General features: G+C 39.2%; 1 protein-coding gene across 1 annotated transcript in view; it reads right to left on the reverse strand.

Moving 5' to 3' along the window:
- Positions 1–12,063, reverse strand: part of LOC147673983 (fatty acyl-CoA hydrolase precursor, medium chain-like) — a 419,415-nt gene that overhangs the window by 158,905 nt on the left and 248,447 nt on the right. The window contains exon 9 of the mRNA XM_086945068.1: positions 8,770–8,910. Coding sequence (XP_086801194.1) covers positions 8,770–8,910 — 141 coding nt within the window. The remainder of the gene's footprint in view (positions 1–8,769; positions 8,911–12,063) is intronic.

Raw genomic sequence — 12,063 nt, forward strand, 5'->3', positions numbered from 1 at the left:
TTGCTGTCCAGAAGGTCCAGTGATGAGACCAAAATCACTCGTAAAGCTCCCCTCCTTCCCATTCCTGTTCCTTCAAAACCATGAGACAAGTTAGGACTTGACATTATTGGTCCTCTCAATTTGCTTAATTCATATCAGAGATTCATGTTTGTACTGATCAATTATCATTCTCACTGGATTTGCACAAAATCTGTCACTTCTATCACCACTTTGGCACTTATTGAATTCCTTAAGGACAAATTTTTAATGAAGGGATTCCCAACACCAATGTCACTGACAATGGAGTTCAGTTTAATTCTGAAGATATGAAACGATTTATGAACACTTTGTCTATCACTCACGTAAAACTTCCCCTCTACTGTCCCAAGGTCAACAGATTGGTCCAAAGGGCCAATAGGATGATAAAAGACACCATCCAATTGGCTTGTATCTCCAAAGAGCCTGTCAGGGAAGCCATATGAAAGATGTTGTGGTCTTACCATACTACTTCCAATAGTGTTTCTGGAATTTTTCCATTTACTTCTCTCAAAGGGAGGAATCCAGGTTCTAAGTTAACTCCTAACTGGCTTAATGGAGGATTTCCCGTTTGGGTTGACAGATCAGCAGTTTCAGATAAAATTGCTGACCACCAATCCGTGTACAAATCCAAGTTTGGTCAAAAATGGGGAACAAGCAACAGAGAATGGCATATAGGTCAGTGGATGGTTATCAAAATACCTTATGTGGGTCATTCTAAGGTGTCTTCTTTCTCAAAACCTTTGAGAATTAAACATGTTAACAAAAACTCTGTGCTACTGGAACATGGGATCACTTGTAGCATGGACAATGTGGCGTTTTCCCCTAAAGTATACACTCCTGACAGCAACAAGTCCAAAGAATCTGGAGATATTCTTCCAATAGCCAGACCAACCGCAGATGTCAGGAGTCGCCATCCACCTTGCTGCCAAACTGACAATGAAATGTATTTTATTCTTGATTGGGTATATTTTTCATTCTTGCATTGTGATTTAATACTGTATACTACTTTGTCCTCTCTGTTCTTCCTTTGCAAGGGAGATATGTTGTAATATACTTTATAATTAGCCATGTACCTTCCATTCTACCTTTCCCTCTCCCACCTTACCCCCTCCACCTTTCACCCTTTTGGTGTCTCCCTCCTTAGAACCCTGTAGTGAAGCTTAGCATAGAATGTGGTGACTCTGCCTGCGAGTATAAATAAACATCTCTACTTAGCTTTCCGGTGTGTTCATTACTCAACAGTAACTATTTGCTAAATTGATGACACCTAATTTATCAGCCTCAGAAGTATAAAAGCCTAGTTTAATCTTGAAGGTTGCACACAAACGCCAGGAGCATTTAAATAACTAGCTGAGCTTTCTTACCTAGTACAGTTGCTTGAAATCGTAGCTAAATGGTGAACTGGAGACATAGGTCCTCATTTGGATGTTGGTCACAAAGACTCCAACCGCTGGCTGGAGGCTTTTAGACTGACATCCATGGTTTAAACTCCAACCGCCTTATTACAAAAAGAGCGGTTGGAGTTTAAACCGGCAGGACTCTATACTGCTGGAGTTTTACAAAACCTTTAGGGTAGTCTTGGCGCCAGTTCTTCTTGAGCTGATTAATGATATACTGCAGGGGGGGAAGCTCCCCCTTCATGGAATAGAACCAATATTGTGGTTTTCCCTAAAAAGTGCAAACCTGTGGAGGACCTTGGGTCATATCGACCGATTTCTCCTATTAATGTGGATGCCAAATTTTTTTTGAAGCTTCTCGCTTCTCGCCTTGCCCCATTTGTTCATCTAATGGTTTCAGAAGAACAACATGGTTTTGTTCCAGGTAGGGACAGGGTAGCACATATAAACACAGCATTCGCAGCTTTTGATGTTGCAGGTAATTTGGGTCAGCGGATTGGCATTCTAATGCTGGACGCCGAGAAGGCCTTCGATCGAGTTGCTTGGTGGTTCCTATGGTGTACTATGCTATCATTAGGCCTCGGTCGGAGGTTTATCTCGGCGGTCCAGAAATTGTACCGCAATCCCGCTGCGGGTATTAAACTTAATGGCTGTACATCTGGGGCAGTAAGTATACAGCGGGGCACGCGCCAGGGTTGCCTGCTTTCCCTCTTTACTTTTTGCTCTCTACATCGAGCCGTTTATTAGGTATCTCCTGCAGAATGTTTCTATCTCACCTATATCTTTTAATGATATGACGTTAAAAATTACTGCCTATGCAGACGATATTGCCGTATTCACTACCAGGACAGATGTGGCTATAGCTGTAATCACACAGGGGGCACAACATTTTGGTTCTTTTTCTGGCTATAAGCTTAATTTACATAAAACTCAGTCTATTCTCAATTATGTACCTGAACTTGCTCTACCCCAGCTAGGTATTACTGCCACTGCTACGTACCTTGGTGTTTGTCTCAGTAGCTGTACTGACAATTTTATGGCCTTGAATTATGAACCTTTGCTCAACAAAAATCTCTGCGGATCTTCAGAGATGGCACAGGTTGCCCCTGACTATCATCGGGAGATGTAATATAGTCAAAATGAATGTTTTGCCTAAATGTATTTATTTGTTTCGTTCAATTCCTTTAAGAGTTCCAATGTCATTTTTTAAACGGCTAGACTCGGTTATTGGAAGCTTCATTTGGGACTATCGTAGAGCCAGGAGAGCGATCAGATATATTAAGCTGACGTTTGAGCAAGGTGGGTTCCAGCTTCCCGATTTTAAAACTTATTTTTGGGCAGCTTTTCTTAATCGTATTCAGAGTTTACTTTTGGGACCCACTGTGGTCAAAATATGGTTTGCGTATCAGCTCGCATTTGGTCCAAATAGTGGGTTTCTTCTACATTATATGTCGGACAGAAATTATTTTAAGAGAGTTCGTTTTAAGGTAGTTAGGCACTTTTATCATATTTGGCAAGATATTTGTAAAGCTTTTGCTGTGCCAGACTTACATGAATTTATTTTCTTATGGGACAATCCTAGGTTTCCAGGCATATTTTCGGACTTTGCCTGTAGATTGTGGCATAATATGGTAAGGGCAGTTGTATGATGACGTAGTTTTAGGTAATTTTCTTCTTTGAAGGATGAGTTTGGGTTATCCCATAATTCATTTTTTAGGTACCTGCAAGTCAGAGATTATTTCATACAAGGAAAGGGCTTGTCCACCCTCCCTCATACTCCTGATGGACAGCGGATTATTTTTAAAACTTTTGGGGATGGTCAGATTGGGAAAGCTTATCAGAGATTCCTGTCTGTAATGTTCAATGACGGATTGGAGATGGTAGTTAAACTCAATTGTATGTTTGGAACCGGAATCAATATAGAAGAGGTTGCTGACTCAGTGGCTACTATAAATCTGGCCGTATCTTCCATCAATCTTAAGCTGCAACAACCTCGCACTATGTTCATGCTATATTATACCCCACAGGCAATCTCGAAATGGGCCACTATCCAGGTCTCTTTGAAGTTATATTGCCCTAAATGTAACTACAAGGCTGATGATCTCCACCACATCCTTGCCACGTGTACCCGTCTAGCTACATTTTGGTATGAAGTCGCATCGGTGCTGAGCAGGTTATCAGGTAATGCGATCTATTTGACAGAGAAAGAAATAATACTGGGGTCGGTATCCAATCTAGTCTACTTATCCAAACCCTTAGTTTCAGTTATTATTATTTCTGCTCAGCTTTGTATTGCTTGGATTGATATATCTAGTCCCAAAATCTCGGACTTTTGGTTATTACTGAGGGGGGTCTATGAAATGGAACATGCGTTAGCCAAAGCTCGGAGCTTACGGTCAAGGGTGAAGTTTGGGAGAGTTTGGTCAAGTCTTCAGTGGGACTAATTGTTCTATGTCTTATGTTTCCATTATTGCCATAGACTGTTTTTATCTATCTTTATTTTTATTTCTTATTTTTATTTTCATTCACTTATCAGTATTTGACATTTGGCTTGGATTAATATTACGTTTATGACAGTCAGTTGTATGATTTTGTTAGATGTTTTGATGCTCGCTAATTCCCCTTTTCTTTTTGTTTTCTGTGCCACAAATGCTCTCTTGTCTTTGTTTCACTTTGTTTAAACCAGCAGATCAACCCCAGATCAACCCCACTGGCTTCCGACAGGCTTAAGGAGCCCTTCAGCATGTTGGAAACCGATCATAATCCCTTACAGACAGCGTTTCTGCCATCAGAATTATGATGTTGGTTTCCGACAGAATTTGTGGGCCCCTAGTAGGACCCCTTCTGTCCGCGGGCTATGCGTGTGGGCCGAGGGAGAGGTGCACCCATGGTGTCCCCATGTAAATCCCTGCATTGTGTAGCAGGCAACTCATGGAGTTACAGTAATTCCCATTTCTCCATGGTACCTTGTGCTGCGGCCGGTCTCCGACCGAGGCACAAGCTTCCTTAGGAAAATGGGAGTTTTTTAGCGCACCATGTGCGGTCGCATCGTAATTGTGGTTTCGAACCACCAACCTGAGGTCAGTCAGGTCCGAAACCACAGAGATGTCAGTCAGCGGCAACTCCGACTGACATCATAATCATTTCAAATTTTTTTTAATTAATAATCCTCTGTCAAGCCATATCCTGAAGGGTTAGCATGGGAATACTTTTATTTGTCCTCTATCAGAACAAATTCTTTTTAACCTGATCCACAATAAAGATTCAGATTTCTGAAACATTAATTGTGGGAAATGTTTGGCAAAGTAAATCTGAAGAGATTAGAAGCAATCTCTAAGCTCTTGATCCTGCGGAAGCAGTTTTATAATTTAATATTTCAGTGTTCCTACATTTTTTCCTCTAACCGTACTGGGCCCTCTACAGTTCACAGCGTTACATTTACCATAGTGTTGAATGATCCTCTGATGGATCTTTCTCTGCTGATAGGAGGAGTGGGAATTGGGGTGTCCAAACCACAACATTAGCCACCCAATGAGGACCACTAATTTGTGACTAACTCACACATTCGAGATCAGGTTCAAATTCATCATTCTCAGGATTATACTATAAAAAATACAATATTGCAATAGGAAAACCCAACCTCCTAAAGACATTAAGTCTAAACAAAATTATGCAGACAAGAAGCTTTGCTACTGCTACACAAAATAAAAGAAACAGAACTTCTAAAAAGATTTGCCGATTCTCCCTACAACGCATTTCGATCGAAAGGGAAAAATATTGAACAGTTTCAATGAAAGAACATCAGGACTTAATATCAGTCTCAGACAATTTACATTATTTAGTAATTGTATTAATGTTCCTAATCCAATACAAATAAGAAATCTCCTAAGCATTTATGTCAAGATTATTACAGCATGTAGTAAAAGACTACCCATTTAGTCAGAGTTTCAAGTTCAAAAGATGGTTTCAAACAGATATCAGATTTATGGTTACGGATACCTACCACCATTAAAGGCAGAAGGATAGTCCAATTCTCTAACAGAATCTAATGATTCTACTGCTATGGGGTCAAAAGAATCAAGCTAAAGTCCTCTACGGGTAAGTCCATGAGCACAGGAAAAAGGGGAAACAGGCAATATCAAGTAGTTCGACAAAGAAGGATCACAGATCAACTGCTCAAAGCAGCAGTATCAACAAAAAGGCAATCCAAATTAGGAGATCAAAGATGGTTATAAAATCATAGGGAAAGCATTCAGTCCTACTGCAAGGAAAATAAAATAAAGTGAATGTGTTGCGAAAAGAAAATGAATAGTGTTGTTCTCGCACGGAGAGAAAAAGTTATAGTGCAGCCCCTCCCTTGGGGCTTCTTCTTTCATAGTCTTTATGATGCTTTTGGTGATTTAGTTTTACCCCTTGGTGGACAGTTCATCCCATGATTAGTTACTGTATGAAATAAAAATTAATAAATACATTTTGTTATTCCTACATACTTTCACATGCTGATCATGAGAAAGAACTGGCTTTCGGGGCCTCGCAGGTTAGTTAAAGGTATAAAGTATACAGTGTAGCAGTTTATGGCATCAAGTTATAGTTCACTTTACCAGCAGACCATTTCACAGTGAACTCTAAAGGAATGCCCTTAAAACATAATAAGTTACATATACAGAACAAACAAAGCAACATTTTCAAAAAGGCAAAGGTCCATTGTATTTGGCTAAGGAAAAGTGCACCTTTGGAAAAAACATGTTTAAAAGTCCTTAAATGCATATGGCAGATTTCAATGAAGCAAGCCCTATTAGAATCAAGTACAATACATTCATTCAAACATTTAATAGTAGGAGAAACATAGTAATACTATAACGATGTATTATTACACAAAATTGATTAATGTTAGCTAGGGCCTACTGCCACAATTGTTCGATATCCATACAAGTAATGTTTTTCTTAAAGTCAATTTACTAAAACCGTTTCTTAACTCCTATGTTTCTTATGATGTCTACTATCACATTTATAAATGTTAACTTCCTAACTACTTTTATCACATTTTTGCACCATATTCTATTCATAATGCATTTCAATGAAAGGTAATAGAAATGCTAATCCACACTGTTAGATCATTAGTTTCATCAGTAAACAAATAATAAAACATCATCTTTAGGCTGTCCTGTTTTCAGTTTCTATTTTTGGTAAATTCTGGTGGGGTTTTTTCAGTGTTTTCAATATCTTAAAAAACAGTTGTTATCAGTAGTTACACATTTTCACGCCACTAAAAACAACAGACAAAGTGTTTTTCCGGTGTTTATGGAACGTTTTGCTTTTATCATTGCTTGCTTTCTGCACTAAAAAAACATGTTATATAGACAGTGTACGTATAGCGTATATGAGGTCCAAAGAGATTTTTGCAAATGAATCTTATTGTAGTACACCATACAATACTTCTTCAGTGAGTCTTTGGTCATGTGCGCTCATGCTTTCCTTCCCAAGTAAACTTCTGTGAAAAGGCCCTCTCAGCATTCATAGCCACTTGGGCTGAGAACCGTCAGCTAAGGGACACAGTTGTGATGACTCTTTCTTTGATGCCACATAAAGCATGAATTGATAAATATGTGCGTTTTAGTTCCTGGGCATAAGAAAACAGTGCACCAGAATGGACTAAAAAGTCAATAGCATCCCTCATTAAGATTGTAAAGATGCTTTCAGCATACCATCTAACAAGTGGCAAGGATCTCCTACAGGGAATCACTTCAGCTCGGGTATCAATTTTGACAGGTCATCACATACATTTTTTATATACATAGCTGAATCACTACAAATACAAACAATATCACTCCAATCTTTGTTGAACTTGGGAAGAACCTTTTTTGCAGAGCATAACAAGTGACACTGCGTTCCATGTTTTCCAAAAGTCTGGTGTCACGTTTTCACCACTATCCCAGATGCTTGGTGATATATATACTTGTCACTATACCTTGCATTTAAAGTTTAAAGCCTGAGGTGTTGGCAATTCACTTACTATCAATACTGTCCCACTAGAAACTATGGTCTGATGTATTAAGGGTTTTTACCCATGCTCTGTGAGTAAATGTGATGACACATATTAGGAAAGATTTTTATGAAACTAGCCATTTTACCTATCAGTGAAAGAATCAAATGTAGCCAAAATATGAAATGTAAGTTTGATATGTCCTGATTCTCTCCAGTTTATAAAAAATTAAACTAAACCTATAACGTGAAACTAAACCCTGCATCTTTAGACCAAAGGCCATAAAACTGAAAAAAGTAAAAGGAAGAAGAAACAATATTTTAGTGGCATCCCTAAAGGACAAAACTCAAGCAGAATAATGTTAGCCAGTCTTTCTTACTACTAGCTTGTATAACATAGTTACATTTTATTGACCCCTTCAGTAAGAACAAAATTACTCTTTCACTTTCTTTTTCCTTTCTTTGAATGGCATTTAGTTTGTGGTTGTGCAGGTGTTTTTCCAGTGTTTATTTGTTTTCACCGGTGAGGGCTATTTTTCTTTCAGTGGGGTTTTATCAGTTATTATAGGTTTAAACCTAAAACCCCACAGCCTAATCATCTTATACATATCTTGTTAAAGAAAACCCTATCATTAAGCATTATAACCATTTAGTAGTGATTTCTCTTCGTCTAAAATTTTCAAGCACTCTTTTAGGGTTTTCTTACTTCATTTGTCTCCATTGCTGTGCATTAGAACCATTTAGTAGTGATTTCTCTTCGTCTAAAATTTTAAAGCACTCTTTTACTGTTTTCTTACTTCACTTGTCTCCATTGCTGTGTCACTTTATTTAACATGAGCAATGGGCATGTTCAGGTTTCTGTGTCTAAATTTGTAAATGTCTTGTCTAATATTTTTTTATATATTTTGCTTCACTACTCTTAAAGACATCCCTCGAATTAGCAAATTAACTGGAATGTTGAGAGCAGGACAGCCTATCACATTCCTCAGAATGCAGTCTTCCATTCCAGGTTTAGGCTCCCAGAAGCAGCTCTACAACAATCTACTCATTGCTTAGAGGGATAGTTAAAATGTGTCATGTGTGACATGGTTATGTGCTAGAAGCAGTACCAACCTTTAAGCCAGTCAATAATAGTAGTTAATGTCTCTTACTCTAGATATGTGCTCCAAATAACAAATGGTTGTGACCAGCTTTGCAGTCAATATTGTTAACCTAGCAGGAGCCCACCCATCATAGCTTGAATTTATCACTATTATCTTTGAAGTAGAGGACTAACAACAACTGAGAAAGAAGCATAAATATAATTGAAGTTATGATTTCTTTGGTCTATTACATGTAAAAGATATTGAAATAGTAATTGGGGAAATCTTACAGTTGGGAATAGCCAGCCACATTCATCATTATTGACGCCCATCAAATAGGGGACTGGATTACACTCTTTTCCAGCCATAAGGTCTTCCGGGTTTTTGGTGAGAAACACTCCATCCACATTGGCAGGTACAATAGAATATTTCTGGTGAGAAAAAGAAAGCATTTGTTTTTCATCTAAGTAGACATCATTCGTATACATCTCACTATTATGTGTGAGCTCATCAATTCTTTAAATGTATCAAACCATTATTATTTTTTCCATGTTCTCCCCTGCAATGAGTAGCCTACAGAGAAAATGCTATTGCCTCCTAACATAATGGTACTCATTATAAGAAACTCAAGATGACTAACGGCTGCGTTTGTTGAAATGGGTTGAAGCCAGTGAAGATCATTTTATGCCTCTGCAAAGTGCGAATTGGCACTCGTTTACTTAAATGGTTTAGGTGTGCTTAAGTGCAATTCATATGTTGTTAACAGGTGCTCTATTCTGAAACTCTTCCTTTTCTTAAGCTTTTTGATAATATTAAATAATACAATAATGTAATGACAATAATAACAATGAAAAAAAGCAATACAACAAAACACCAACAACAACTCTTGCAGTTGTCAGTTACAGATGTAGCAAAGAACACAAACGGAATCGTCTCTTTGTGCTCAATATCACCTAGCTCAACATTACCCTTTCTAGAGACTGAAGGGCTGAAGGGACCAAGAAAGAATAGAAATTGTGACCTGCAGGTCCTATGACAGGTGCTCAACTCATTTAGATTTGTTGCTAATTTCCTCTCAAAGCTACTCCTTATATTCACAAGGACCTTTGGAGGCATCAATTAATATAACCCATTAAGTTGCAGATAGCAGTTTGGGGGACATGGAGCACACTGAGAATGAGAGTGAGAGAGTACATGTTCTTCTTAAGAAGACATGGACAACAAAAGGGAACCAAGGGCCAGATGTGCTAAGATTGGATTCTCATAAGGCAGTTGCAAATTGTCCACAGACTTTTTGCGAATATAGTCTGAGTTTGCAAACCGATCTATATTCCGGCGTGAGGAGCAAAAGAACAATGGATTAAACCCAGATCTTTGTGACTGGGGGTGAATGTTTGCATTGTTCAGCATTTGTTCCTTTTACTTTGGTTTGAAAAATTCGTAATCAGTGTGGGTCTGAACCTGGCCTACCTCATGAATATTAATGAGATAGGTCACAAATTGCAACTCATTCTGATTTGTCGCCTTCACAGGAATCGTAACATGTTAGGGTCAGCAAGCCACCATGCATGTGATTGCTTTTAAATAGGGTAGACATTTTATTTTAATGCAACCCATTAGAGGAACTTGATGGTGATGAAGACAGATTTCTAAAGAACACAGATGCTCCCGGGAATGTCCTGGCGCTAGTCAAGCAGCAAGTAGAAGATCGCAGAGTGAATAGCCAAGTTTTGAGTCCTTTCCTGAAAGCAAGTTCCGACCTCTCATACCTCAGGTGCAGAGGGAGAGAATTCCATGCAGACAGACCTAGAAAGGAAAAAGAGCACTCGCCAATCTTGGTCATCTTCACTGTTGGCACACTAGCAAAATGCAAAGACTGATGACTCCTGGCAGAATTGTACAAGTGAATACATGAGGCAAGGTAATGTGAACCAATATTGTGCAAGGCACAAAAAATCATCACCAGTGTTTTAAACAAAATTCTCTTCATTAGTTGTAACCAGTACAAGGAAGAAATATGCCTAGAAATCCTACTTCTCTGAGGCAAATTCAATAGAATTCATGCAGCTGCGTTTTGCACCATTAGAAGTCTGTGAATGGCTCACTCCAGAAGATCGAGGTATAAGGCATTTGAATTATCCAAGCGAGAAGTTATCAAAGCCTGGATAACTGTTTTCCTGGCCAGAAAGGACAGATAGAACCAACACATTTTTAAATCCCGCAGGATACCAAAACATATTCCAATCACAGGACAGGTCTGAGGTTGGAAAGATAAACATTTGTCAAACTTAACTCTCAAATTCTTGGCTAGCTCCATGAAAGTCGCAGGTGGAACAAAGCTGGCCAACCCACTGACCAGCTGGTAGGTGCTGTAGTGCCAAAAAAGTGTATTTCATTTTTGTCAATTACACATCAGTTGTTTCTGATGTAAGCAGTCAAACACTGCAGTTATGCATGATTTAATATAGTTGAAAAAATCAGATCCCCCCATCCTTAAAGTAGAAGAGAATCTTAGCATCATTTCCATATGATACAATCTTGACTCCACACGAACTCAACTACCGAAGCAAGCAGAGTCAGATAGACATTAAACAAAGTTGGGCTGAGGGCCGAGCCCTGCAGGAACACAACTGTGATTGCCCTATTGCCGGAGGCAAACTAAGGAAGCCAAACCTCCTGCTCTCTGTTGTCTAAGAAGGAGGTAAGCCACTTAAGGGTCAGACTCTTCTAGAGAGGCAATCCAGCAGGAAGAAGTAGCGAACAGTATCAAAAGCAGCTGACAGATGTAACAAAATCCTCACAGCCTTATCCTGGCATCTACGGTGCTTTTGATTTGTTCTGCTAGCTTGAGCAGGACCGTCTCAGCACTTAAATTCCTCCTAAAGCCCAACTGACTAGAATGAAGTAAACTGTTAGTCTGCAGATAACAGGAGAGTTGCCTGTTAACTAATTTCTTCAAACACTTAGAGACTGCAGGTAGCAGGGAAATAGGCCTATAATTACTTGGCAAATTCGGGTCGGCAGAGGGCTTCTCCAACAATGGAAGAATGTTTCCCTATTTCCAATCTATCGGGACTATTGTGGATGTCAATGACTCATTCAGCAGTTTATTTACCCATGGATTAATAACCTCTGCCGCCATAATTAACACACGGGTGGTACTAGGATCAGCAGGTGAACCTGACTTAAGACTTAGGATGAGCCCTGCTGTCAATGAATTTGTAGAAGCTCTGCTAGGGCACATATTAAAGACAGTAGTCACTTTCCCATCTTACCCTGGTAGTGGAATTACATATATTACCCTATTTCAAAGCAGAGGCTGACCAAGGTAGACCTGATTTACTATGCACGAGGCGGTTACTGGAATTTCGAGGATTAGAGATTGGCTTTTCTAAACTTCTGCATGACCTCACGGGTGTCCATTTTACAATTTACCATTCATTGTGCCATTGTGACCCCTCTCCCTTTAAGTTCATGGCTCATATGTCCAGTGCCCTTCAAAACTGAAACAGGTTGGTCGAAGCACAGTTAAGTCAAATCACTGCGTGGTGCTGTTGTCAGGCTCTCCATTGGGCAGTGACAGA

This window comes from Lissotriton vulgaris, chromosome 12, assembly GCF_964263255.1.
Source record: "Lissotriton vulgaris chromosome 12, aLisVul1.2, whole genome shotgun sequence".
Lineage (NCBI taxonomy): Eukaryota > Metazoa > Chordata > Amphibia > Caudata > Salamandridae > Lissotriton > Lissotriton vulgaris.